Raw genomic sequence first — 24,171 nt, 5'->3', positions numbered from 1 at the left:
TGTTGACACACAAATTGATTCCTTGTCAGATTGCTTTTTACCCCCGTAAGGTCACCTGATTAAATTGTTCTCAAACTTACCTAAAACGTCAATAGAATAATTGGGTTATCAATGTTATCCCAAAACATAGAAAGGCTTGCCTCGTCAATCGTCAGCTAATGCCAGACCACCTTCCATTACATTACAAGTTCATATATACTTGTTCCATGTCATGGTAACTTGCCATGCCCTTCCCTTTTATGCACATTCCAGACGTTTCAAGCCTCGGCCTCAGAAACAATCATAGTTCTTCGCTAAATACGAATTTCTGCCATTAAAAAAGCCAGATCATTAGGTCTGAGCTGACTCTCGCCCAAAATCTGAATACATAACTTGCATGGGTCACTTGGCCTCAAGTAAGCTCAACTATACGTGTTAATCCATTGGCTGATTTCATCTCGTAGCTCAATATGTACAACGTTCCCAAATCATTTCATAGATATCATCATATCATTACTTACGGGCGAGGCTGATGTATGTCAATTCAGAGTTCTCTTCAATAAGACAAAAAAGGAATGTTCCAAGAGAACATATAGGAAATTTTGCTGCAACAAGCATCAACACGGCTTCCACGTTCACAACATAAAAGAACGTTCCTTGAGAACTAATTAAAAAACCAGTAGTAGACTGCTCTGCTCAATGCGTTAAATTATGTCTTGACATTATCTATAAATCTCAATGAACCAGGAAAAAATTAAAAAAAGGGCGGGCAATGCTAATAGATTGCTAATTCAAGGAGCAGCCACAATTCGCCCAGCAACTTGGTCAAGATCCCTTCGACCACTTGAAGTGATTCTCCTACCTCTGCAGCACAGAAACGATGAATAAAATACAACCATTGGCAAAGAATAATGAAAGCAAAAGAGAGAAGAAGCAATCAACAGAATATATGACACTATGAGGGATGAAGACCATCCTAATAAGGTTGTTTGTGTCTATGTGAGAGTGAGAGGATATCCAAGTGCAACTGGAAGATGGAAAATGAGAGAGTAAAAGTTCAAACATCATTTTTGGAATTTAACAGTGGAACATGACTTACCCTTTTGGATCAAACTCAATAATGTCCATCTCTTGCAACTGCTGAAGAATGTGTCTGGCAATGGCTCCACTGCTCTTGCAGAAATGTGGGGGGCGGCTTCCATTCCTCTGGCTTCCACCGTAAATTCTTTGAAAGGCACCGACACCAAGACCGCCTCTCAAGTAGATCTTTCTTGCCATGGAGGCTGTAACCAAAATTAAACGCTAAATTGAGCTAGAAGCGACAAATAGATACGAGCAATAAGTGAACAATAAGCTATAAGACCTGTCCTAGCCCAGGGAAACCCTCTGAACCAATGTACTCAATTTCATTACCCAAGGTAAAAAAAATTATCCTAGCGCAAGTACCAATTTGCACCTAGAGATAACAAACTCACCAGCTCTAACATAATACCAGTCAGGATCATATGGGGCAAGTTCTTTAAATCTTGCAGTTTTAACTAAATCCGTCCACTCAGGAAGCTCCATCTATTAACAGCCAGATAGAAATCATAATTAGAATAGAAAAATAATCTTCACGTGAAAGTGAACCACAACTCAGTTAACGTGCAGCGAAAATAATCCATGCAGAAATATTACTAAATTGAGCATGCAAACAGAAAATTTATTGTGACGAAGCAGCGCTACCAGAAGAGCCAGCATTTAAATATTAAATAATAAATATTAACCACTAAGGAGAAGAAGCAGCTCCAGCAGTCAGCACCCTAAAAAAGGCATAATTTTTTGTGGAAGAACCATTGGAAGCCATATATGTCATTATAAAGGAGTGAAATGCATAAAACGAAAATTCTACGCTTTTATTGCTTCATGGGCATGCATTTCATATTAGTAAATTACAGTTTTCTATATCTACTACTCCCTCCGTTCTTATTATAAGAGACATTTGATACTTATGACATGTTCCTATATATAAGAAACATTAAAAGTTGTCTCTATTTTTTGTATTGATTTCTTATTTTACCCCTATTTATTTTGTCTCCAACTCATACTCTCTCTTCCTCCCACTTCTCTTTCTTTCAATAATTTAATTGTTCTCTCTCATACTCTCTCCTTATTAATGGGGGCATTGTTGAAAAAAAACAATATACTTTTTACACATTAATTGTCTCAACTAATCTTAACTGTTTTTTTTATCAATCTAATTTGGTTATTTGTCTCTTATAATAAGGAAGAGAGGGAGTATTTTTTAAAATCGCTGGTCACTGGATAGTATTTTCTATGGGTTTATGAAACTTAATCCTTAGTCCTGTCATTACAACAACGAATAAATGTGCGAGCGCGCCACAAACGAATAAGGAATGAACCAAACATCTAACAAAATCTAAGCTACACAAATGACGAATTTCATGCGAAATCAAACAACACAAGATAAAGGTGCCAATGGCAATAGTCAAATGGAGATCAACTATTAACAACCAGAAATTTAGGGAGATTAGAAAAGACAGCAGCTGTTAATAGTATCAAAATAGGAAAGTGTTTTTCTGTCCTTCCTCCCCCCCCCCCAAAAAAAACATGCACAAAGGCAATGACCAGAAACTGCATCAACAATGAAAATTTCTCCTCCATCTAAAAGGAACACCGAAATTGGGATGAGCACTAAGTTGATTATACCTTGCCAGAGCGCTTGAGGTGAGCGGAGTAAGCCTTGACGAACTCATGCGGCGAAACGTCCTTCACGGTTCTTGCAGTTGCCATGACTAAATCACAGAGGGCAAACGAGAAGCTGCTCCAATGCCCAAAAGCGCTACTGAAGCTCCCGTCGATGCGCGCCCTTCTTTCTAGGTTTTTGAAGGCGTCCCCAATATTTTATGTGTACCGGGATTATCCCATTTAGGGTTTTGCCTTCACACATCACGATATGACGACCCGGTTTGGCATTTGGTCCATTGGACTTCGATATCCAACATATTCCAGCCCAATAAACTCTCTAACCTTAATCAGCCCAACATTTTTCCTTTATAGTTGTTTTGGAGCGCTGCCTAAATTTATCACCCTTTCCCTAATATGGTAATTTATATTCTCTTTCACTAAAACCAAAAGAATTTATATTATATATCTACTGATTTTAAATTTTTTGATAAAAATATAAAATTAATACTCCTCCGGTCCTTAATATAGGACCCAATTGTTGAGTTGGTTTTGGTTCTAAATATAAGACCCACTTATCATATTTATCAATTTTTTCTAAATTACCCCTATGAATACTCTCTCAACCATAATTAAGTAGAAGAGGGAAATGAGGTATTAAGAAAGATAATTATGGTATTTAGGAAAAACGTGTTACATTTCTTATAATTAACTAATTTACCTAACTTCTTTAATCTAATCAAATTAGTTAAATAGGTCTTATATTAAGAACCGGAGGAGTATTATTTAATATACATGCCTCACCAATATCAAAACATAAAATATTTATAGAGAGTGACATATTGATGATATGAATAAAATAAGAAGTAATTAATATTCAGAATGACAATAAACTAAGTTTAAGTTACTATTGGGTTATTATCAGGACATTGAGATTCACTCGCGCGGGAAGAGGCACAATTAAATTAGTAAATCAGGAAATAACTAAGCAAGAAAAAGAATAAACAATTCAGTCCCAGGAAAAAAAAAAGAGAGGAAAAAGAATAAACAGCAACCAAAAAAAAAACCAAAGGACAAATAAACACCGGAAAAACAGGCCACAAAACGGGCCGATATTAATTGTGTGGGTAAGCAGGACTTGTTGGATTGGTATGCCCAGTTAGTGTGGCACCGTTCATCTTTCAGGCGAAAACCCCGATATGCAAGAGTTAGGAGGGAAAATCCTCCCGAGAAATGAAAAAAGTCGGGAGTTCCAAATCCGGTAAAACGGTGATGATGTTGATGGTTCCATTGGAATCATCGAGGGTTTAGTGTAAAGCAGAGTCCCGTGCCTTCGTAGTCTCCATCCGTTCCATTCCATTTCCTTTTAGCCTTCTCTGATTTCTCATACCCTCATAGATCTTATCGCGTCGGGCTTTATATTCTTACCCGCCTACGTCCCCATTCTCTACATTAGTTGGTTATAACTAACCCCAATTGAGCACAGAAGAAGCAAATTCTTGCATTTGGTTTCTAGGTTTACTTCCCATGGCTTCCTTCACTGTTCCTTGCCCCAAGTGTCCTTCTCCTGCTCCTTTGAGCTTCAACTCACTGAATCTTCAACGGCACTCGCAGAAGCTGCTCGTTCACAATGGCTTGAGCTTAACACCTGCTCTATCATCCGGATCTTCGCGAGCTGGTCTTGCATCGTCTGGGTTTCAGGTTCGTAAGTGCTTCGAATATGAATGAATTATGCTCTTAGTAAGAATTATTGATATTGATTTGTTGAGTTTATCTACTGATACGAATTAATCTTGAACATACTGCATGGAAGGGACTAGAATGCAAATTTGATTGAATTTTTTGGAAATTTGGATGCTCGCTTTCTTCCTCTAGCATGCGGTTATTGATTCATCTTGTTTAATTTTTGGTTAAAAGGGAAAGTTCTTATTCCTGGCGCTTCTCCTTATTTTCTTTTTCCTTCTTTGGACGTCTCACATTTTACGAACAACCTTCAGAAAATATGTCACTACGATTCATAATGCTTCGTTCGGAACCTGGAGAGTCTGCAAGAGGTTATGCAACTCTTATAATTTTAGCCATCTACGTCCAATGGAGCATTCAATTGACCTTTTAATTGTAATTATGATCTATTTATGTGTTTATCTGAACATAAAATGCATTCTCACTACGCAAAACTAGAAGCGAGGTATGATAATTGGCTGCAAGTCAGCTTGAGGTAATCAATGTTCTTGTTAAGACGATGTTTGCAAAAACATGCTTTGCATATATATCACGAAGCTTGGTATTTAATTCATATTTAAATCAGGACCTGTTGTGGACCGAAAGTGCGTATCTATATATGTATACTTTGATGCGCAGTTTTCAGCATTGACTAGCGCATCTTTTTAATACAAACTGCTTTATGCTTTATGTTCATTGCATTTATTGGATCTGGAACAGCTGCAACTAGTAAGCATTCAGGTTATTGCACTGGTAGTTTCAGCTCTGAAAATCTTTTTAAGGATAGGATCTGATTCTCTCCTTATGAATGACAAAAATAATTCGTAGACTTTGCATATTTCAGCTATTTCTTCTGTTATTAATTGTTTTATGCTATTGTTGTCTTCTGCAGTGCCTAAACAGAAAGCGATTTTCAGGATGGAAATTACTTGCAAAAGTTAATGAGGTCTGTCTGCAGTTAGCTTACGTTGCATGAAATTGTCTCAATTTCTGCTTTGTACATGAAACTTCTGTACAACAGCCGCGCAATTATGATAATTAAGTATCTTAACCATAAATTACCCTTATTTGTACATCATAGGCTACTACAGCTGAAGCTCCTTCAAATTCTGCAGCTGTGCGTGCCTCTGGATCTGGAGTTGGTACATCGAAAGAGGAAGATGAGCCTAATGAGAAACCCTCGGGTCCAAGTGCTATTGCAGATGTATCTTCAGTCGCTGCATTCATGACTCAAGTGTCAGATCTTGTAAAGTAAGACTAAGCAGCATCACTTTGCATGCGATTACTCATGCTCCATTTTCCTTCTAATACATGTTAGAACTTGTATTGTCTCCAAAATTTAGCTTAACATAGTTTGCATGTGCAGACTTGTGGATTCTAGAGATATCGTGGAACTGCAACTTAAGCAGTTTGACTGTGAACTCCTGATAAGGAAAAAGGAAGCTCTGCAACCCCCGCCAGCCCCAATTCTATCCCCTGCGCCACCACAAGTGGCCTACCCTGCAGTCCCTTCTATGCCACCACCAGCTCCAGCTGTTGCTGCTTCTCCTGCCGGCCCACCATCTTCAAAACCAGCACCTTCCTCGCCCACCCCTGGAAAAGCAAGCCCGTCGTCATTGCTTCCACCATTCAAGTGTCCAATGGCTGGAACATTTTATCGGAGTCCTGCACCTGGTGAACCACCATTTGTCAAGGTGTATATCAGTAAATAGATTATATAAATAGTGTTCTTGTTTCTCTGCCAATGTGTCAATCATACTTCTGGGTATTTATCCGGTTCTGCATCTTGTCTATTACACTGAAATCTAGAATGATTTTATTATTTTCTTGTTGCTTTAGGTGGGAGATAAAGTGCAGAAAGGCCAGGTCGTTTGCATTATCGAGGCTATGAAACTGATGAATGAAATTGAAGTACATAAACTCGTCTCTTTTACTATATTGCTAGTTTCATTATTTTATCTTTTTTATCTATCGTCTTTTACTTTACCCTGCCATGTATTATAAATAGGTATTATCCTGTTAGTTCTTTTGGATCCCCGCCTCAGTGAGCTGCATTAGCTCTATTTATTTACTCAAAAAATCAATTCTTTAATTACTCGCTTTCGTTGCTCTCCAGGCTGATCAATCGGGAACAATAACTGAGATACTTGCGGAGGATGGTAAACCAGTCAGTGTAGACACGGTACTCTCCCTCTTATTCTCCTCCATGTGAATAAAAGGGAAATTAAAGTCATGCTTCATTTCTCTAACTCAAAACAATTGTTTTTGGTGCAGCCACTTTTTGTAATTGCGCCGTGAGTACGGAGCTTCCTTAGATTGCAATCTGCTTTGTTGGATGATGACGTGAATTTCTCGGGATATTTTTCAATGACCACTGGCCTTCAGAAACAACTTTTGCAATTATATTAGCTTCATTTCTAGAAATTCTTGTTATAAAATCTTCACAAAGAAAAATTAAAAAAAAAAAAAAAACAATCTAGAGACGTTGGAGGCATAAAGAGACGGCATTGATATTAATATCAGCAGGACTTGCGGTTCTAAACAGTTTTGAAAAAACTCTAGCATAGATGTCTGGTGCATTGAAGTGTTCCAACTTCCAATATTCTTGTATCATCTTTCTGGTTGGAAAAAACACGATCACTTGTGGAGTTATATACTTATTTCAAAAATGGCGACCCTATGGTGGACAAAGTCTATGCCCAGTGCCATCCCAAAGTTCAAATTATTATCACCCAGATGAAGTGTTCGAAAGATGTTAATGAATCGTAAATACTATCGTTTTGATTATGATGATCCACAAACCCTATACACCTGACAGGGGTCTTCTCCAGCGACCGGGATTGAAATTATCTTTCCCGGGACTCAGATTTTGATCCCCATCAAATGTTGCAGACATTATGATGTGCACGGCATACTTTTGCAGTGTATTACCATAGCATTCGCTCGCGGGCGAGCGCAAAATGGCTGTCATCGCAAAGTTTTCATTTTTCAATATCCTAGAGCCTTGCTAATAATTGTAATTAAAAAAAATCACTTCTTAATCAGGGGCTTGAGTCGATTTGTATCTAGATTAGCCTGTAAAACTTATCAATGGATGGTTTGCTTGGGGAAAAAAGAGAGAATAAGTGTATATCTTGCATACAACTCAGCGAACCAGTTCCATTGTTTAGCTTTAATATGACTTTAAAAATACTATTTCAATCATTATTTTTTAAAACTGATAATTAGAAGATTTTTTTCATCCCATATTTTGTTGTTTAATATTGAAAATTAAAATTTAAAATAGCTTTACTGTTACGAAAATGCAGTTGATGTTTATACCCAAAAGAAAAAAGCTGAGGTGAAAATATGTATAAGAAAAACGTCAGATGTAGAAGATTGCGGTTCGGAGTATTTGTCCTTCGGCTTAATAATTTCGCCAGCCATCTGACTAACATTTGCTTTGTACCTGCAATACGTTCATTTGAGCCAATTTTATCAGTAAACGATGTACAACATACGACGGCAAGATTTTATATTTTTAACAAATTCTTGAGAGGATTGTCCCACAATTGATATCGTACATTATGAGACTTTCTTTACATGTGCACCCGGCCAACCTCTTGGTAAATTACAAATTAGACCAACGGTAAGACCTATATATGCAACAACCTACCACCTACACTGTTGTGTTACCAAAAAGATCAAACTTGTGAGCTTGAGCTTTGAAAGTTAATCCGAAAGTTCGGTGGTCACAGAACTTTTAGCAAAACTAAGATCGTCAAACGGAACCTTAGACAGGAGTTGAAAGGATTGAAAATAAGACTAGAAAGAGATGGGGATGATCCAAAAACGAATTTTGATCAACAAAAGAATGCAAACAACCACCTTTAAGCAAATTACAAAAGGGAGACCCGACAAGAATGATGCATCCTCTATTGAAGAGGAATATTACAGGGCCCTTTGCTTTCCTACATTGTGTCTCCTGATTTCTATTCTGTTGGCGCTCAACCTATCTTATATCTATTTTTTTTTCCCAATTCCTATTTAATGTACAGGTTAGCCTACCTATCATGTACATACAGCTATCAATACTGCCTACTGCTTCTAAGGTTAACCTTGCGGCCACTACCATTTAACTTACGTATGCCACCAGTCCAATCACCGCCGTCATCATCCTCATCATCATCTCCGCCTGCGCCAGTCATGTATCCAGATTTCCGAACTTTTCTGGGAGTAGGGCGCTTTCTTTTTATATTTGCAGTGTAAAGCGAATAATCAACAGTGTCTTCCTTCAATGCATTCTTAAATTCCTGGTAACAGAGAAATGGTGGCTTAAGAGGTCAAAATCTCAGCAAGCTGACCAGCCTGCAAAAAGCTAGCAAGCAATTTAAAGAAAAAAAGGATTTCATTGAAGCTACAATACCTGGTATCTTTGAAGCAATTCTTGCGGAGTTGTAGGCAGACTAAAATGACATTCATTGATATTAAAGGCAATATTCTGTCTGGAAAGGACTTCTCCTGGTTTTGGGGGTTCAGCCGGATTATAGGCCTGAGGAGAACAATAGCATCAGTACCCAAAAAGGGAGGGGGATATTAGCTTCCAGTGCACCATAATAAAAAAAACAAGATAGTGACTGAAATGCCTATCTATTATTGTACCTGACATCGAGCATCATTGAGACTATACATGATTTTCAGATGTCTCTTTAGCTTCAAAAGAAGCTGCAATGCAATCCCTGACAAACAGTCAGTCTGCATAAGCATCAGGAACAAAATCTTCGTTAAGCATCAGAATAATAAATAAAGCCCAATGCTAGTCTCCAGCCCTAACATTGTTCAGACAGTGTAAACAAACAGATAAAGGTCATCATATGTAATTATCACATTATTCATCATAAACTCGTTAACATCATCAATAAAAATCTCAGTAGCTTCTTAAGTTACCTGAATTTTCTCCATGTCATCATCTGAGATGCCACAAAAATTTGAAAAATCTTCATGCAGCTCCGAGCTACCATTATTTGATGAAACATCACATGGCTGTTGTTGAGCTGTTCCATTTAAATCCACTGATCTCATGCCATTGGAACTAAGTTGATCACCTATGTTTTGATAAAATGTTCCATTCAAGTCCATCGGCATCACTTGGGTTGTAAGAGTTGGTTCATTTGGCCCCTGTTGCCAAATTCCATTCCCATAAGGTGTACTCTGACACTCCCTTCGTGAAAACCTCACATTCCATGCTTTAAAATTCGCTTCAAGTGGCCCTGCCCTCACTTGAACTATTCGGTTGATAGCATAGATTAAATAAAGAGGTTCATCAGGCGAGGTGAATGGAAGTAATCCAAGGACCTCTGTGCAGTATCTGAAAAGAAAGATATAAGGTTATCCAAGAACTTGTGTACAAAAGCTCAAGAACAATTATCACAAAGTACTCACGTTAAAAAAGCTATTACTGATTTGCTCCAGGTTGGATTATCAAACTTTCGGACAATTGAGGACATAAACTTGTTCCTTGATATCCGGTTTCCTCGGATAAGCTTGTATATTCGAGAAACCCCAAGTCTTGCTTGAGTAAGTGAGTCAGTCTCGGATTTCCCCTTTCCAGAAATAGGAATCCGAGATTGAGCCTTATGGCTACTATTTTCAGGACTAACAGAAATGGATTGCATAAAGATAAATGACATTTGAAGCCCATCCCCCAATCGGCTTTCAAAGAATGCAGGGTACCTGAAAAGATGGTTTTGTTAGCTAATACAACCAATTTCACACGTAATACATCATAAGAAACCTTTAGTATGAAATTACTTCTCATTCATGTTCATCAGAAGATGGTGAGCCAACTTTGCATTAGATTCCTGAGGATCTGTTTCAAGTGCTATAAGGTATGGAACGCAGGTGATAGGATGAACAAGACCTTGACGCAGCACAACTTCAACAATCTGCATTTTCAGCAAATCCATAATTCTTAGCGTTCAATTAAAGAAACTAAAATCTAAACTAGTTCCACCCCAAGCTAAGTTTTTCAAAATAAATGTGTATTTGTGATTATCGTCATGATTATGATGCAGTACATGACATAACTGAAAATCACATAATTAACTCCAGATACCCAAAAAAAAAAAAAATGAAAGCCAACACCAATAAGATTCACCATAATCTTTTTTTGCAAAACATTTCATAAAATGACACACCATTGCACTCACCTGACGAATCCAAACATCAAAACATAAATTTAAAAAAGAAAGCGTCAGAGCAAAACACAGTTTCTTCCATTATAGCTGATAAGCTGGAGACTCAACAGTTCTTACTTGTTAGTTATTCCTAGAAGCATAAAATCTCTACCATTATAGAAGATGGGTTCTGACCTTTAGTGCAGATTGTCGAACTTGTTCATTGAAATCCAGACATCTGCCTAAAATATTGTCCCAATACAATTGAACTATACCCCCACATATGTTCGTATCCCCGGCACCAGCAGCAACAGGAACACTTTGCCCAGCTCCAACTGATAAATTAGACACATTATCACTGGCCTTATCTGTTCCCATCTGGCCCTCAGCATCTAGAAGATACTCAAACATGTTTTGCAATGCTTGAATCTGATAACCAGAATAACTTAGCATCCGCACCAATAAGCACCAGATATATTATATATATCAGGGTGAAAACCATTACCTTAAGACGAGTATCAACTGCAGAAGATAACGTCCCCTCCAGTATCTTCCCAATATCCTTTTCCAACATATGCTCAGGCCTTGCAATCAGAACAAACCCCAATGCCTACAAGAATAACAATAAAACATCAACAAATTTTAACATTCAAATCAGTCAGTCAAAACATGAATGATCATGACAAAGTCTTACCTGCAATGATCGAACCTTGACAACGAAATCCTCCATGGAAAGGTACCTTGTAAACAAGTTGAGACTCTTTCGTACATCGATGGTTTTATTACTGGAGCTTGATAGCAGACAGCTGCCATAACGAATCAGCAATCCAAGACAGAAAAGTGATCTCCCCACTTGCTGGATACAGCAGGAAGGAGTCAATTTCATTGTCCATGAAATGTAAAATTAGGACAACCAATATCCACTAAAAGCTACTAAAACTTAAAAACAATGCAGTATAAGACTTCACAGCACAAAGGCATACAATCACATTTATGTCTACCCAAATTATCATATGTTAATATATTTTGACGCCTCTAACCCTGACCATCAAACCATATCATCTATAATGATGATCAGACCAAGAACATCATCCTCGCATAGATTACACACCAGACCATACAAGTGGCACTTTACTTGACTGATTTTGCCGTCTGAAGCATAGGCTACTGAACAAAGAAAATTTCCATCACATGCAAACTGAAGAATGAGAAATCTTATAGAACAATAACTGAAAGCCAATATCACATATTAGTGTTTATGCATGACGAAGACGATGCACATAATGCCCTAGTTATTGGAGCACTGTGGAGAGCACAATGGTCATGGCAAGTGCTGCAGATTTGGCATTGCAAATTTCAAATCTTTAACCTTCACGATGGCCCATTTACATATAGAGGTTTAGTGAAATAGATAGAGTGAGATAGAGCAGAGTCATAACCTAACAGCAAACTAACATAAATAGAAGAAAGTTCATAAACAATGAATGACATTTTCTTCATCGATTTCAAATGCAACCAGATTTTGAACCCTTCTAACATAATTAAGCATTGGGCTCTACTCAACATTCACATTCAAGAAGTTATTACCAACCTGCGCCCATTCTTCATAAAGGAAACGGAAAGAAAAGCAAACAAAACAGCAAGATTTCCAATCCTTGAAGAGCAACCTCATGTTTCTAAAAAGTACAACGAATGTGCAAAATATCCAAGAAGAAATAAACAGGACATTTAATTTAGTCACACTGATAAATAACTACAATTCTCCAGCGATTCACCTGGTTGTTTTCAACTGCTTGCGTATCCAAACGTTTGAAAAAGACCTGAATAAGATGCTCAACGACACCAGCCCCTTTTCCAGCTATCTTACTCACAGAGCAGAGGCACCTGTTGAAAAGAAGTATTCAGGCCAACAAGATAAAGAGCATGAACAATTTCCCACTAAATCAGCCTATAACAGTAATAAACATTTTGTTGAATAAAAGAATAAATCTTATTAGAGGGGAAAATAAGTACAACATGTTGGATTACAAGACATCCTTAAATCAGAAATAAAAGAAACTGAAAACAAAACAAACGAACAAAACACAAGCATTATCACAGACTACACAACACTTCAATTTAATATCTGTTAGGTTTTATCTTGATTGTACTTAAAGCTATCCATTATACCAAAACAGCTTAAGCTACTTGGACAGGACGCACCACAAGCTTTAATTTTCCTCATCTTTTCTATTCCTTTCAGATGTGGGTTTCTTTTCATTATTTTTTTTTCTCTCCCTCTTTTCCTTTCTTCTTCTTGCACAGGCTTCTTGAATCTTGGCTGTTAGACTCTGAATTCCTGCCATGGATATGTATTAAGCTCTAATAACATGTTAAGTGTGATACGTGATAGTGCTTGGAGCCAACTATTATGCCAAAATAGCTTAATTTATTAGATTAGGATTCGCACAAGATGCTATACCCCTCATAGTCGTCATTTTCTTTCAGATGCGACACTTCTTATAGTACTCTAGTATAGCTAGATCCAACTTTGTAGCTTTTCCAACTAGTGATCACTTTATTTAACTTGGCACCAGTCACCAGGTGGTGAGGTTTCATGTGCCTCTGGTGCATTACTCCACCCACATAGAACTTGGAGGAAGGCATCACCTAATAGACTCAATTGTGCAATCTACTGAAATGACTCGGCTAAAGCAGGATATTAAGATCATCAACTGAACAATTGATTTCTCAGCTTCAAGTTTCATTAGCAACGTAGGGTACATATAGAGTGAGATCTAGCCTTTGTCCCAATCAAACAAAATCTGGAATTTGAATTCTAAATATCAAATCTGATTCTAATCTCCTAAAGTAAACAAAAGATAATGAATATATATATCAACTAACAAATCAGATTAAATCAAACTAATCCTAAACAGGCTTGGGCCAGCAGTGCCTTCCAACATCTACCAAGCTGTACGAACTGGCAAATATCACAGCACAACATCAGAGAACTCCAAACTATGATCTAGAAAGATAGTGAAATTTTTAAGCAAGCAGCTCTGCGCAAGCTAATGAGATAATGTTATTGGTAAAGAGACATTTTCCTTCCCAGTCATGTAATGGGTATATAAAAGGATGAAGCGGCATTTAAACTATGAAACTACCACAAGATTCAAGCAGTGCGCAATGAAATAAAGTAGCACAGCCAACTTATAAACAATAATGAGAATCAAAGTTACTTGATACAAGCATGAACAACTGTCAAGAAGGAATGCCGGACAATCATCTGTTTCAAATCTTGTTCAAGTTCCTCAATAATACTCTCAGGTAATTTGCGAATCAAGGGCAACACAGCATCAATTACAAATATTATGCTCTCCAGTAGCTGCGCAACCATGCGACTGTCAACCTAAAGACAAAAGAAGCAAGTTCAGATGCAATATTCTTATCATCATAGCCAGAGACATCAACTAATTGCATCAATATACAATGATAAACAGAAACCAACCATGGCTGAATATGAAACAACTTAGTAAAATACATGCATAAGTTATTAGGGTAAAACAGTATTACAATTTTTTCAACACTCTGTCCAGCTTATACAGTTGTACTCGCCCTTTTAAAGGCCCTAAAGGCAGCAAAGGGGCAAAGAGGGTTGAGAATTATGTAACCACAGTATCTTTCCATACCAGCAGGAATACAAGTGCATCATCACGAGTAACATTTTGGTTATTCAAAAAATGCTCAGTTTCAACTAATTTAAAGAAGAACCGTAACATGCATAAGAAAAAACGGGAATATAAAGTTATCTGAAGATATTGCAAAGATAACTGGAATGAATTGCAGGATGGGGAGTGCATACGTCCAACATTATCAAAATCAAAATTCAAGAAATTTCATGTTCCAAAATAATCACAATGATTTCACTTCTATCAAAAAAATCAAAACCTATTTGGCCATTGGCAGGATCTCATTCAAATCTTAAGATATTGTTGATGTTGATTCTATGACATTTTGGACTGGAAGCATTTTTTTCCTTTTTTCCAGGCTTATAAGATCGTGAGTCAAGTGGAATGAAAGGGTAGAAGCTAGCCAAACCCTCAGTCACACCACAAGTTCACATCGTTTTCATCCCAAATATCACACACCAAATATCTTCGTCCCAAAAAGGGAAGGTTCTAAGCAATGGGCATTCAAGCAGGACAGGAAAGATCTTTAAAGCTAACAAGGAAACACAGTCTCGCCTTTTTTTTTTTCCTGTTACTCTTGGAATTGCTGGATGGTTACTGCTGTATTATCAAGTTTTGCTGGACCAAAGATAATCATTTTTGGATCTTATTTACTCATCAAATCTATATTGCTTGGAGATTTTACACATAATATCCATACTGCAAGGCTTTGCCATGACTTCTATACAAGTCAAAATAAAAGTATATGCATATTTCTATATGTAAAATAATATTTACATTAAGTTATGAGATCTTCAATTCCTCAATTTAGTTCCACATATCTATCATTTAGCCCATTGATTGATTCTAGGTAAGATTTGATCACATCAATCTTATATATACCATCCCAGCCCTGCACAGCCCAGGTGAAGTTTGAAAAGCTCAACATAATAGTGGTGAGTCATGACATTACGATGCAATGCTGAATAGAAGACGACTTTCACTGACCAAATGCATAACAATGCTTAATACAAAAGAAGAATGCTAGAGTACGTCAATCTACAAATTAAGATGATAGTGAAATTTATGACCTGACTCTTCAGATATGGCTGCAAAGTAACAACAAATTGGGAAGGGTTTGAGGCTGGCGCACACAGAGTAGGATCCACAAGACAAAACGCATGCAATACAAGCACATATGGAACTGCATGCAACTCCACTTCATTGCTGTTAGCTTCCTCAACCTGGTAAAAAACATACGCAATGAGTTATTTCCATTTCAACATAGCCAAATGAGAGGGGGGGGGGGGAGGATACATTAAAACCAGGGTACCTGCAAGATTTTCTCTAGCAAGCACTTGCACATCAACTCACAACGCTTGCGTACTGTAGTGAGTGAAACAGGGTTGACCCCAAGGGCTTTAGCAGATTGTGGCAAAAAATCAAGGGATAAATTGCGCTTAATGACAGTTACAAGAAGCTGATGATTTGGCATTCTCCTCAACATTTCAACAATTTGCTCGGTTTTCTTAGCCACCTCAAGTGGAACAGAGCTACCATCTCCATAGACCTGAGTCTGTAAACCTGAAGGCTCCTCAAACCAGAACTCATAAAAAGTTTTGCAAACAAGGTCCTGTGAAAAAATTATGATAGGGAAAATGCTTAGTGACAGGAGTCAGAGGGGATTGAAAATATATGTATCCAACATGGGAACAAGGCTTAAATGAACATATATTCATCCAAAGGATGAATATTTGCAACAGTGAACATTTGCATGCCACAGCAGTACTTCCCCAGTTAAAAGGTTTTAACTGGAATTAGCACAAATGACAACAATAAAATGGGAAAAAGAAAAGCTATATACAAACATGCAAATACAACCAATAATTTCATGTGAGCAACCATGACTAAAATTTGAACAGCACAAGTCAACTATTAACATGCAATTTCAGCGACATACCAATATTAAAAACAAGGCTGCCAAGATTGTTATTTGGATCATAAGATTTTAAGATCATAAGATCCTTACCCAAAAACAGGGTCCCTCTAATATAGCATTCAGAAAAATTTTAGGATCATGATCAAGATCACATGATTGTGCAATCTTAAAATATTGGAGGCAAAAGTAAATTTTCAATAACCTGGATACTTGACTCGTCATCGCTAACACGTGAAATTATCTCAGTGCAAGCTCTTGTAAACCCAGAGAAACTAGCATTTGAAGTGCACATATCACGAATAATCTTTATAGCTCGCTTTCGAACACTAACTCCGGTATCTTTTATTCGCTCTGCAATCTTCTCAAAATACTGCAACACAGTTTTAAAACAGAAAAAACAGCACCATCAACCCAAAGACAAATAAAGCTGATACAAGCTGTGAACAACACCATAGCACCTACATAAAATATTAAAATCTTTTTCGATTGAGGAAGACCAATGAGCACAAACCTTAAAACCGACGTCAGGGTGTGAAGCAATATGCCTACCAACAAGCTCCAATGCTGCTTCTCTAACAGATATCGCGGAGTCACAAAACCTTCCTTCAACAGCTGATTGTACTCGTTTGTCACCCAGCACCTCTGGATCAGCTTCTACAATGATACTAACCTGATCATCAAGTCAAATGAAAAGTAGAACAAGGTTCACTTAGCTCAAATTGGGAAAATAGTATACATCATAACCATCCAAGTTTCACTGGAAAAGAGTTGCACAGAAATTTCAACTTACTGCTCGTAAAGCCTTTGCTCTGATTACTGGGGAATTCTCCCTCAAACTTGCCTAAATATATCACAGGAAATTCGTTAAAATATTAATTGGCAGGCATATCAAGGAATACGAGAATATCAACTAACCAGAAGCATATGAAGAATCTTGTCAAATCCTCGACAAAATGAACTGTTTTGCCCTAATGCTGAGGTGATCCTCTTTATTGAATCCCTTGACAAAATTGAGGACACAGTCCCAGAGTCTCGCACAATGATTTTTGATTTCAATCTCGCAAGATGGTAAATGGAATTTTGCTGACAATTTGGATCATCTTTGTACCACAGGGAGAGGTAAAACCTGGACAGCATATAAAATCATTATATTAGCACATATTAATTAGAAAATTTGGTAGAAGGTTAGCTCATGAGTACAAACCAGCATATAAAAAGATGGAGATCATCGGTAGAGGCAACATCCTGAAGATAATTCAAAAGCAACTGCTGGACAATTTCAACCTTAGGAATCTGACTAAAGGGTCCAGAATCATCTTTCGACAATTTGATCTTATTCCCACCATCCTTATACTGGGACTTGCAATATGATTGCAGTACAAGAAGTTGTTTCTGGCATATGCATATATGACAGCACCAATTCCGATTGGAAATTTCATGTTCTTTAGTGCCCAGGCAATCAGGATGAAAAAGCTTCCGGCAAACATTACATATGAGCAGGTTTTCTACTCTTCCACCCATACAGACATAACACAGATCTTTTGTGTAATTGTCAGAAGCATCATCCTCACTAAGCAGATACCGAAGTACCCAAAACTTATCCCGGCTGTAAATCACAGCATCACGCTTCAACCTTGCAGCAATTGTGCCAAGAATGTCAATGGCCAAGGAACGTGCTGAGATATCCTTGGATTTCAGCCCCGCATTTTGAAGTAAAAGAACACATAGAACCTGGAAAAAGTTCAGCAGTAAATAAATCTGATACAGGTACACTTACCAAAACAATAACAAAGCACATGCAAGCATAAGCATACGTGCAAAGTACCTCCAGAATAGGAGCTGAAGCAGGATATTCAGGTAAATTTAATGTTGTCAGCAAATCTGTAACAAGATTCTCCATTATCAGTTTCACCTCAGATGCATCTTGAACCTTCACACTTGCAAACCGCTGAAGTACACGGCTCCAAAATAGGCAGCATGCCTCTGTTGCTGCCTCATTGCATTTTGTTGGATAACTAGAATCAACTGAGACTTCTAATACAGCACTACCACTAGATGCTTGTCTTAAATTATCAGGAAGGTTGGCGCTACAGTGAATTAATTGAATTAGCAAAGCGGTAACCATCTGGATCTGCCTTTGCTCTTCATCACGTAGGTGATATGCTCTTAAAACTCGCTTTGAATTTGGCAATTTCCAGAGAAGCTGAAGCATTTCATCTATCACATAAGTGCGATGTTGCACATATAAATAGAATATCTGTACCAAAATATTGGGAAAATAACAGTTAAAATATTACAAAGCTAAATGAGCACATATGCTTTTTAAGAAGGCAGATATCCTACCCCACTGACTAAACTAATAGCCTTCAACTGCAGAAGCTGGATATTATCAACCAAGAAGGTCGTGATGCTTGTCTTCACAAGTTGCAGAATGCAACTATCTGACAGCCTCTCAATTAACAACAAATCCTTGAGAAGTCCCACAACAGTGCACAACTTCTGAAGAATGGTATTCACAGCAGTAGAGACCCTATTAATATGACGACCAGAAAGAAAAAACCAGATTAAAAACCTAACTTTCAATACACAAGAAAGAAAATGAAAGAATGCAATAGTGTTTAAATTACTATCATACTTGCTTGATGCTGGTTTCCGCAATTTTGAAGTCTTGCTAGTACGCCGCTTCTTACTTGCTGAACCAAATTCAATATCATAATCTTCACAATCATCACCTGGAAAACAAAACCAAACAAGGAAGCATGACGTGGCTTAGAGGACGTAGTTGAGTTTTTGGCATTGCCTTTATCTGTTGTATATTTCCTGTGATTTTTCCCATTCCTCGATGGCTATCCAATAAATGACAACTCTATGACCAGATATGAACAAGGGAGGTAAAGATCAAAGATAATATTATATAACTTTACCGGGGAAAGTCTCATGACGGTATACAAGGTATAAGATAATCACCTTCAAATTCAACATTTTCATTAGGTCTATGTAAGGCACGGTATGATGGATCACAGGCACACATTACATCCATTATTTGATGCCTCGTAAACTCCAGAATTCTCTCAATGATCTGAAATGGATAAAAAAATGAGCCAAGACAGGTAATAAATAAAATGTGATAGTCCATGACGAGTACAGAAACTACCTCTTCTTTATAAAGTTGCTTTGGCATCTCAGTATGAGCCATCACCGCAAGTGCTGCATGAATGGACTCCAGAGCACTTAAAACTGATGAAACTACTTCTGAATCTGACTGAAACAGAAAATATAGCAGTTATGACAGCAGAGGTGTGCAGGGCTCATAGATGAGCTAATTGTGTAAAAGTCAAAATAAACTGTGCAGTAGAGGTTAAGTTGAAAGCAGCTTTTTAAGAGAAGGCATAAAACAATATAGATCAAAGGAATTCACAACAAATAAACCCACTTCCCAAAGGATTACATCTTTAACAAGGGACTGCCACCACTAAGTAATAGCCACTACGAACTGAAAAGGAAAGGCATCCATCAGAATATCTTGAAAGAAATCTTCCTGTACTTTAATACTGTAGGTCTCTTAAAAAATATATCACGTCTCATAAAAGGTTTGCCCTGTCCTATATTGTATAAGAGATGTTGCAGCTAAGTGCAACTTCCTAAGGTTACCAAGATACATAGAAAGCCTGTCTCTGTGCGTCAAACATCTTTTTAGATGAGAACTGCAGCTTACGACCATGCTAAACTTCATTTATCACATAAGATAATGTGATAATAAACGTCTATCAGGAACGGAAAGAAAATTTTGCTGATATGATGAACTTCCTTAAAGAAACTGTGCTCATATTCAAACCAAAATAATTCCAAATGAGCACCAGAACCTGTAGCACAGACTAGCATAAGTGAATCAAGGAAACTTACATTATCACATTCATCAATCGACAGGCCTTCTGCTCTATGTATTTGATGGTCTAAGACTTTCAGTAGTCTAACAAGGATATCTACAGGAACCAAATGGAGAAGTTTCTTTGTACGTATTGACACTATTTCATTAACCAGCTTTCTAAGATCAGAAAGTGACAATGGCAACCACTCTGCTTCATCACGATCCTCACTAAGGAGTTCAGCTTTGCTGCACAAGTCATCCAAAAACTCACAAAACCCCCCAACGATGGCACCTGAATTGGTCATAAACACAAGTTCATTACATAAACAAGAATGCAGATGCTTATGGATGGATGGGTGTGATGACTGAACAACAATACGTTAAGAAACAAGAACCAACTATATCTCAACCTTGAATCTCACCAGAATCAGATACTGCAGATATACCATCTCCACCTTTTTTCTTGACCTTTGATTTTTTTGAAGACAATATAGAAATGTCCTGCTAGTTCACTTTGAAGATTAGAAAATAAAAAAGAATCTAAGCATCAATTGAATATGCCAAGAATTACCATACATTCGTAGAAAAATTATGAGGCTGGTGATTTTGGCTTGCATTGTAATCTTTCTGTATCTGACTAGCATGAGGAAGGTTCGATTCGAAGAGCCTCTTTTCAGGTATTACACTACCAGAGATCTGCTCCTTGAGAGGACCTGAGAAACTTGAACAATACAATAAACAATAAGCAGAGCACCATCAAATTATTTTATGAAAAGCAATAAGGTCTACGGGGAAAAAGAAAGAAAGAAACTCTGGTGCAAGATAGGCATCACAGACTGAGAAACCTAAATTAACTATCAGCCTTTTTCAGTGTCATCAGTCTGCCTTTAATTTATACATATTACTTGGACCAATTTTTCCAAAAGTCTCATACAAAGATGTCAAACATTTATTGGCCTTGAGATTTGAATTCATTTACATGGAAGATGTACAGGACAGAGATCAAGCACTGTGTTTACCTGCAGCACGGCATTCAAATGCTTCGGGATTGCACCTTAGAACTTCACCATGGAGTTCTAGAGGTTCAACATAGCCATAGGGAGCAGCCTTGGCATCATCTCTTAGATTCCTGAATAAAACACCATACACAAATTTACTCAAATCAAAATAATCATCAAATAATTTGATAATGTTAAAAACAGTAACCCCAAAATAATGATGATTACAATGACAATGATACCATCCTCCTAAGAAAATAGATGCATATTAATCTAAGAAAACAATAAAATGGACATGACCAATAGGAGGATAATATGCCAAAAGGCAAAAGCTCTGGCAGGAGCGAAAAATGCCTTGCTGATTGGTATAAAATCTCTTCATAGATTAAAAAAAAATAACAATAATACTTATAACAAATAAGCATTCAATAATTGAGTTTTTTTTTAATTAAAAAAATTTTATATTGCCTCTTAGTTATTAATAAAATTCAAATAAATTTTTTTATTAAAAAAAGGGTCAGATAGCTTGTGATGTAAGGCCAAAGGTCAGTTTAATTATGCAAGCAGCTCAGTTTACGTGCGCAACCAAATTTTGTAAGACATGAATAAGTTCCACAGTTCATCCACAATAAAACCAAAAAACATAAAACACAAGAAAAAAAAGTCAAATCGCACCGCAACCACTAAAATCAGTTACCTAAAATTCGAATCCTACTAAGCTCAGCTTAAAACCGCGAACTTTAACGCGCAAAAATTCCGCAGCAAATTAGCTTCCTAGTACGTCTACTTACTTCTCAATCAATGCAAGACATGTCTTTGAAAAATGTGGAAGAGAAGTGAAGAATATACTTACAAGTACGACACGTCCGTCTGCTGAAGCAACTCGGCAATCTTACCGGACTGTGCAAGCACTTCACCGCGGTCCAAGAACCTAGATCCCTCCAAGAGCCGGAAGTCATGATCGGAAGCTCCGCAGAATACCGGAAGCGACGGCAAGGGCAAGCAAGAGGCAACCTCCGAGTGGATAGTGTTCGACAAACTGATGCCACGTTGGCTGAACGCCGCCGTGGCCGAACTCCCTGGAAAACTCATCGATTTATTAACCGGTGAGTCTTTGGGAGACACTGGAAGAGCATGTATGGAGGGTAAGGAGTGTAAAATGCAAAAAATCTACGGGTGAATTGGGGGAAAATAGGGTTTCAATTGAAGGTAAGGTGATATGCAGATATGAAGAAATTGGAGCCCTAGAAGGTCAGATTGGGAGGAGGATCTTTTGAGGAGTGAAGGCAAATGGCGGGGAAGTTGTGTTTTTGGTAAATTACTTTCGGGGTCCCTTCGAGGGAGTGGTTTCCAAGCAGATTTGGTTTTATAGGTGTTGAACTGAGCCCAGCAAGTCAATTACGCAAGTGCCCCTCCCTCTATCTGGCAGTAAATGGTAATGGACTCTCCGGGTGTATTCAGCAAGCTCACGGGAGCTGCATATTCTGACGAGGACAAGAATACCGGGAGGTTAGCAAATTTAATTGGGGATTAATTAAAATTACAGAATTATCCCCCTTGGGTTGGCTTCGGAACGTTGCCATCGCAAACTTGCGGGGGAAGCAGAGTCTCAAAGGAAAGCCGCCCCCGTTTCAATAAAATTTATTGGCGCTTATTACCCAAAAAAAAAACAAATATTCGCGCTTCATAATTTAAATGTTCGTTTTGACGTTGGTGGATTTAAAAAGTAACAAATATAAAAAAAATCAAAAATATAATGGCAACCAATATAATTAGTTTTTCATGCAACTATGCTTGTTTGTAAAAAGACAAATTTCATTTGTATTTTTTATAAGATTGTCACCCAAAAATATGAATATACCATGTATATTGAGCAACATAATTAAGAGCGAGTTTACCTCCTCTTCTCAACACCTTAAAAGGAAACTAATCCCTATTCGTTGATTATACTCGTGATCGAACTAATTGGGTCATGTGGAAATAAAGACGCTAATGAATGAGGGCCATACTGTGTACAAAATGGGTGACTCCCCAATGACTGGTTGCCAGTTTTATCGGATGTCTTGAGACTAGGTCCCGGTAATAATTATATTAAATATTCATTAGAAAAACTTGTCACGCTAGCAATTTCACTTTTTGGATTCCAATCAGCTGACATGCTATCCTTATAGTTTCGTTCTACCGGCTTGGCAGCTCAAATCTTCACACAACTCCATATTAATTAGTTGGCCTACTGCCATTATAGTTCCACACAACCATAGACTCGAAAAAATGAATCAAGCCTATCAGGCCAATCTATTTATAGCTAAAAAATTATGGGGGTCAGGCTTAAAATTTTTTTATTCAAATAGAAAATAGGCTTAAAAGGACTGGCCCTGTAAAGTTGAGGGCTTAAACAAACTAATTCTGCAAGGTCGATAGCTCAAACGGGCCAGTCCTGCAAGGGCGATTGCTTACACTGGTTGGTCTTGCAAGATTGAGGGCTAAAGCGGGTCGGCTCAACACCGTTTAGGCCATTTATAATTTCTTTTGTTTTTTTTTAATCTTATATAATGTTAATATTATTAACTTGTCTACATTGTTGATGATATTTCAAATATTTAGTTGTTATTATTATTTTGAAATTAAAGCTCATAAAATGGTTTGATTCATTTGGTTTTGTATAGTAATTTGTTCAATTAATAGCTAGAATGCAAAATTTCAAAGTGAAATTTCTATGAAGAAAAAAAAACTTCATAACTTTTGCCATTAAAGAAGAGTAAACTCATAAAAAAGAATAATTGATGACAGTGATAACAAAGTAATGATAATGTTTGTCTATTACATATTTGCATTCTTGATAAAACTTTTAGATATTGTTGTCTTGTTAATAGATGTTTTGATGTTTTTAAATATTGATGGATATTTAAATATGATGATATTTTGTGTTTGTGAATTAATTTTATTCACATCCATGCCTTTTCTTAATAATTTTCTTGATCTATTTTTATTTTTTTCATAAAACACATAGAAATGTAAAAAATTATTTTTTTTCTTAAATAAGCCAAAAGCTTTATGGCCCAACCTTATGCTTGGCAGCCTAAGGACTCAGCGCTAGGCTTGGCAAAATGAGACTTTTATTTTTATTTTTTGACCTGTTTAAACCCATGACCCTACAAAGCATGCCTGACCCATA

General features: G+C 37.3%; 3 protein-coding genes across 5 annotated transcripts; 1 reads left to right on the top strand and 2 right to left on the bottom strand.

Annotated features, from left to right (window-relative positions):
• Positions 1–496: 496 nt before the first annotated feature.
• On the bottom strand, positions 497–2,848 carry LOC114752059 (40S ribosomal protein S19-3). Its single transcript, XM_028940793.1, has 4 exons — positions 2,689–2,848; positions 1,455–1,545; positions 1,079–1,262; positions 497–843 (listed from the first exon to the last, which is right to left on the bottom strand). The coding sequence occupies exons 1-4, from the start codon at positions 2,770–2,772 to the stop codon at positions 771–773; spliced, it is 432 nt and encodes a 143-aa protein (XP_028796626.1). The 5' UTR covers positions 2,773–2,848; the 3' UTR covers positions 497–770.
• A 967-nt stretch (positions 2,849–3,815) lies between these two features.
• Positions 3,816–7,082, top strand: LOC114752057 (biotin carboxyl carrier protein of acetyl-CoA carboxylase 2, chloroplastic). The gene is made up of 7 exons (XM_028940789.1): positions 3,816–4,365; positions 5,279–5,332; positions 5,468–5,637; positions 5,753–6,080; positions 6,226–6,297; positions 6,503–6,568; positions 6,661–7,082. Exons 1-7 carry the CDS (start codon positions 4,192–4,194, stop codon positions 6,682–6,684), a joined length of 888 nt encoding a protein of 295 aa, XP_028796622.1. The 5' UTR covers positions 3,816–4,191; the 3' UTR covers positions 6,685–7,082.
• Positions 7,083–8,201: 1,119 nt separating this feature from the next.
• Positions 8,202–22,335, bottom strand: LOC114752056 (sister chromatid cohesion protein SCC2). 3 transcript variants are annotated; one of them, XM_028940786.1, is made up of 28 exons: positions 21,850–22,335; positions 21,018–21,127; positions 20,575–20,711; positions 20,409–20,499; positions 20,034–20,290; positions 19,285–19,392; positions 19,098–19,209; positions 18,766–18,862; positions 18,474–18,660; positions 17,956–18,387; positions 17,335–17,861; positions 17,046–17,256; positions 16,921–16,971; positions 16,642–16,800; positions 16,333–16,500; positions 15,525–15,824; positions 15,283–15,435; positions 13,763–13,932; positions 12,317–12,425; positions 11,236–11,397; positions 11,047–11,151; positions 10,737–10,970; positions 10,177–10,310; positions 9,808–10,098; positions 9,313–9,733; positions 9,028–9,120; positions 8,792–8,917; positions 8,202–8,678 (listed from the first exon to the last, which is right to left on the bottom strand). In XM_028940786.1, exons 1-28 carry the CDS (start codon positions 22,086–22,088, stop codon positions 8,454–8,456), a joined length of 5,409 nt encoding a protein of 1,802 aa, XP_028796619.1. In that variant the 5' UTR covers positions 22,089–22,335; the 3' UTR covers positions 8,202–8,453. The 3 variants fall into 3 exon arrangements, with proteins under 3 accessions (XP_028796619.1, XP_028796620.1, XP_028796621.1); XM_028940787.1 differs by having other exon boundaries at positions 20,421–20,499; XM_028940788.1 differs by having other exon boundaries at positions 20,575–20,719; positions 21,850–21,987.
• Positions 22,336–24,171: the final 1,836 nt, after the last annotated feature.

This window comes from Neltuma alba, unplaced genomic scaffold, assembly GCF_004799145.2.
Source record: "Neltuma alba isolate B1F8T4 unplaced genomic scaffold, ASM479914v2 tig00007216_pilon, whole genome shotgun sequence".
Classification (NCBI taxonomy): domain Eukaryota; kingdom Viridiplantae; phylum Streptophyta; class Magnoliopsida; order Fabales; family Fabaceae; genus Neltuma; species Neltuma alba.
The sequence above is the reverse complement of the archived record's forward strand: the minus strand, read 5'-3'. Positions and strand labels throughout refer to the sequence as shown.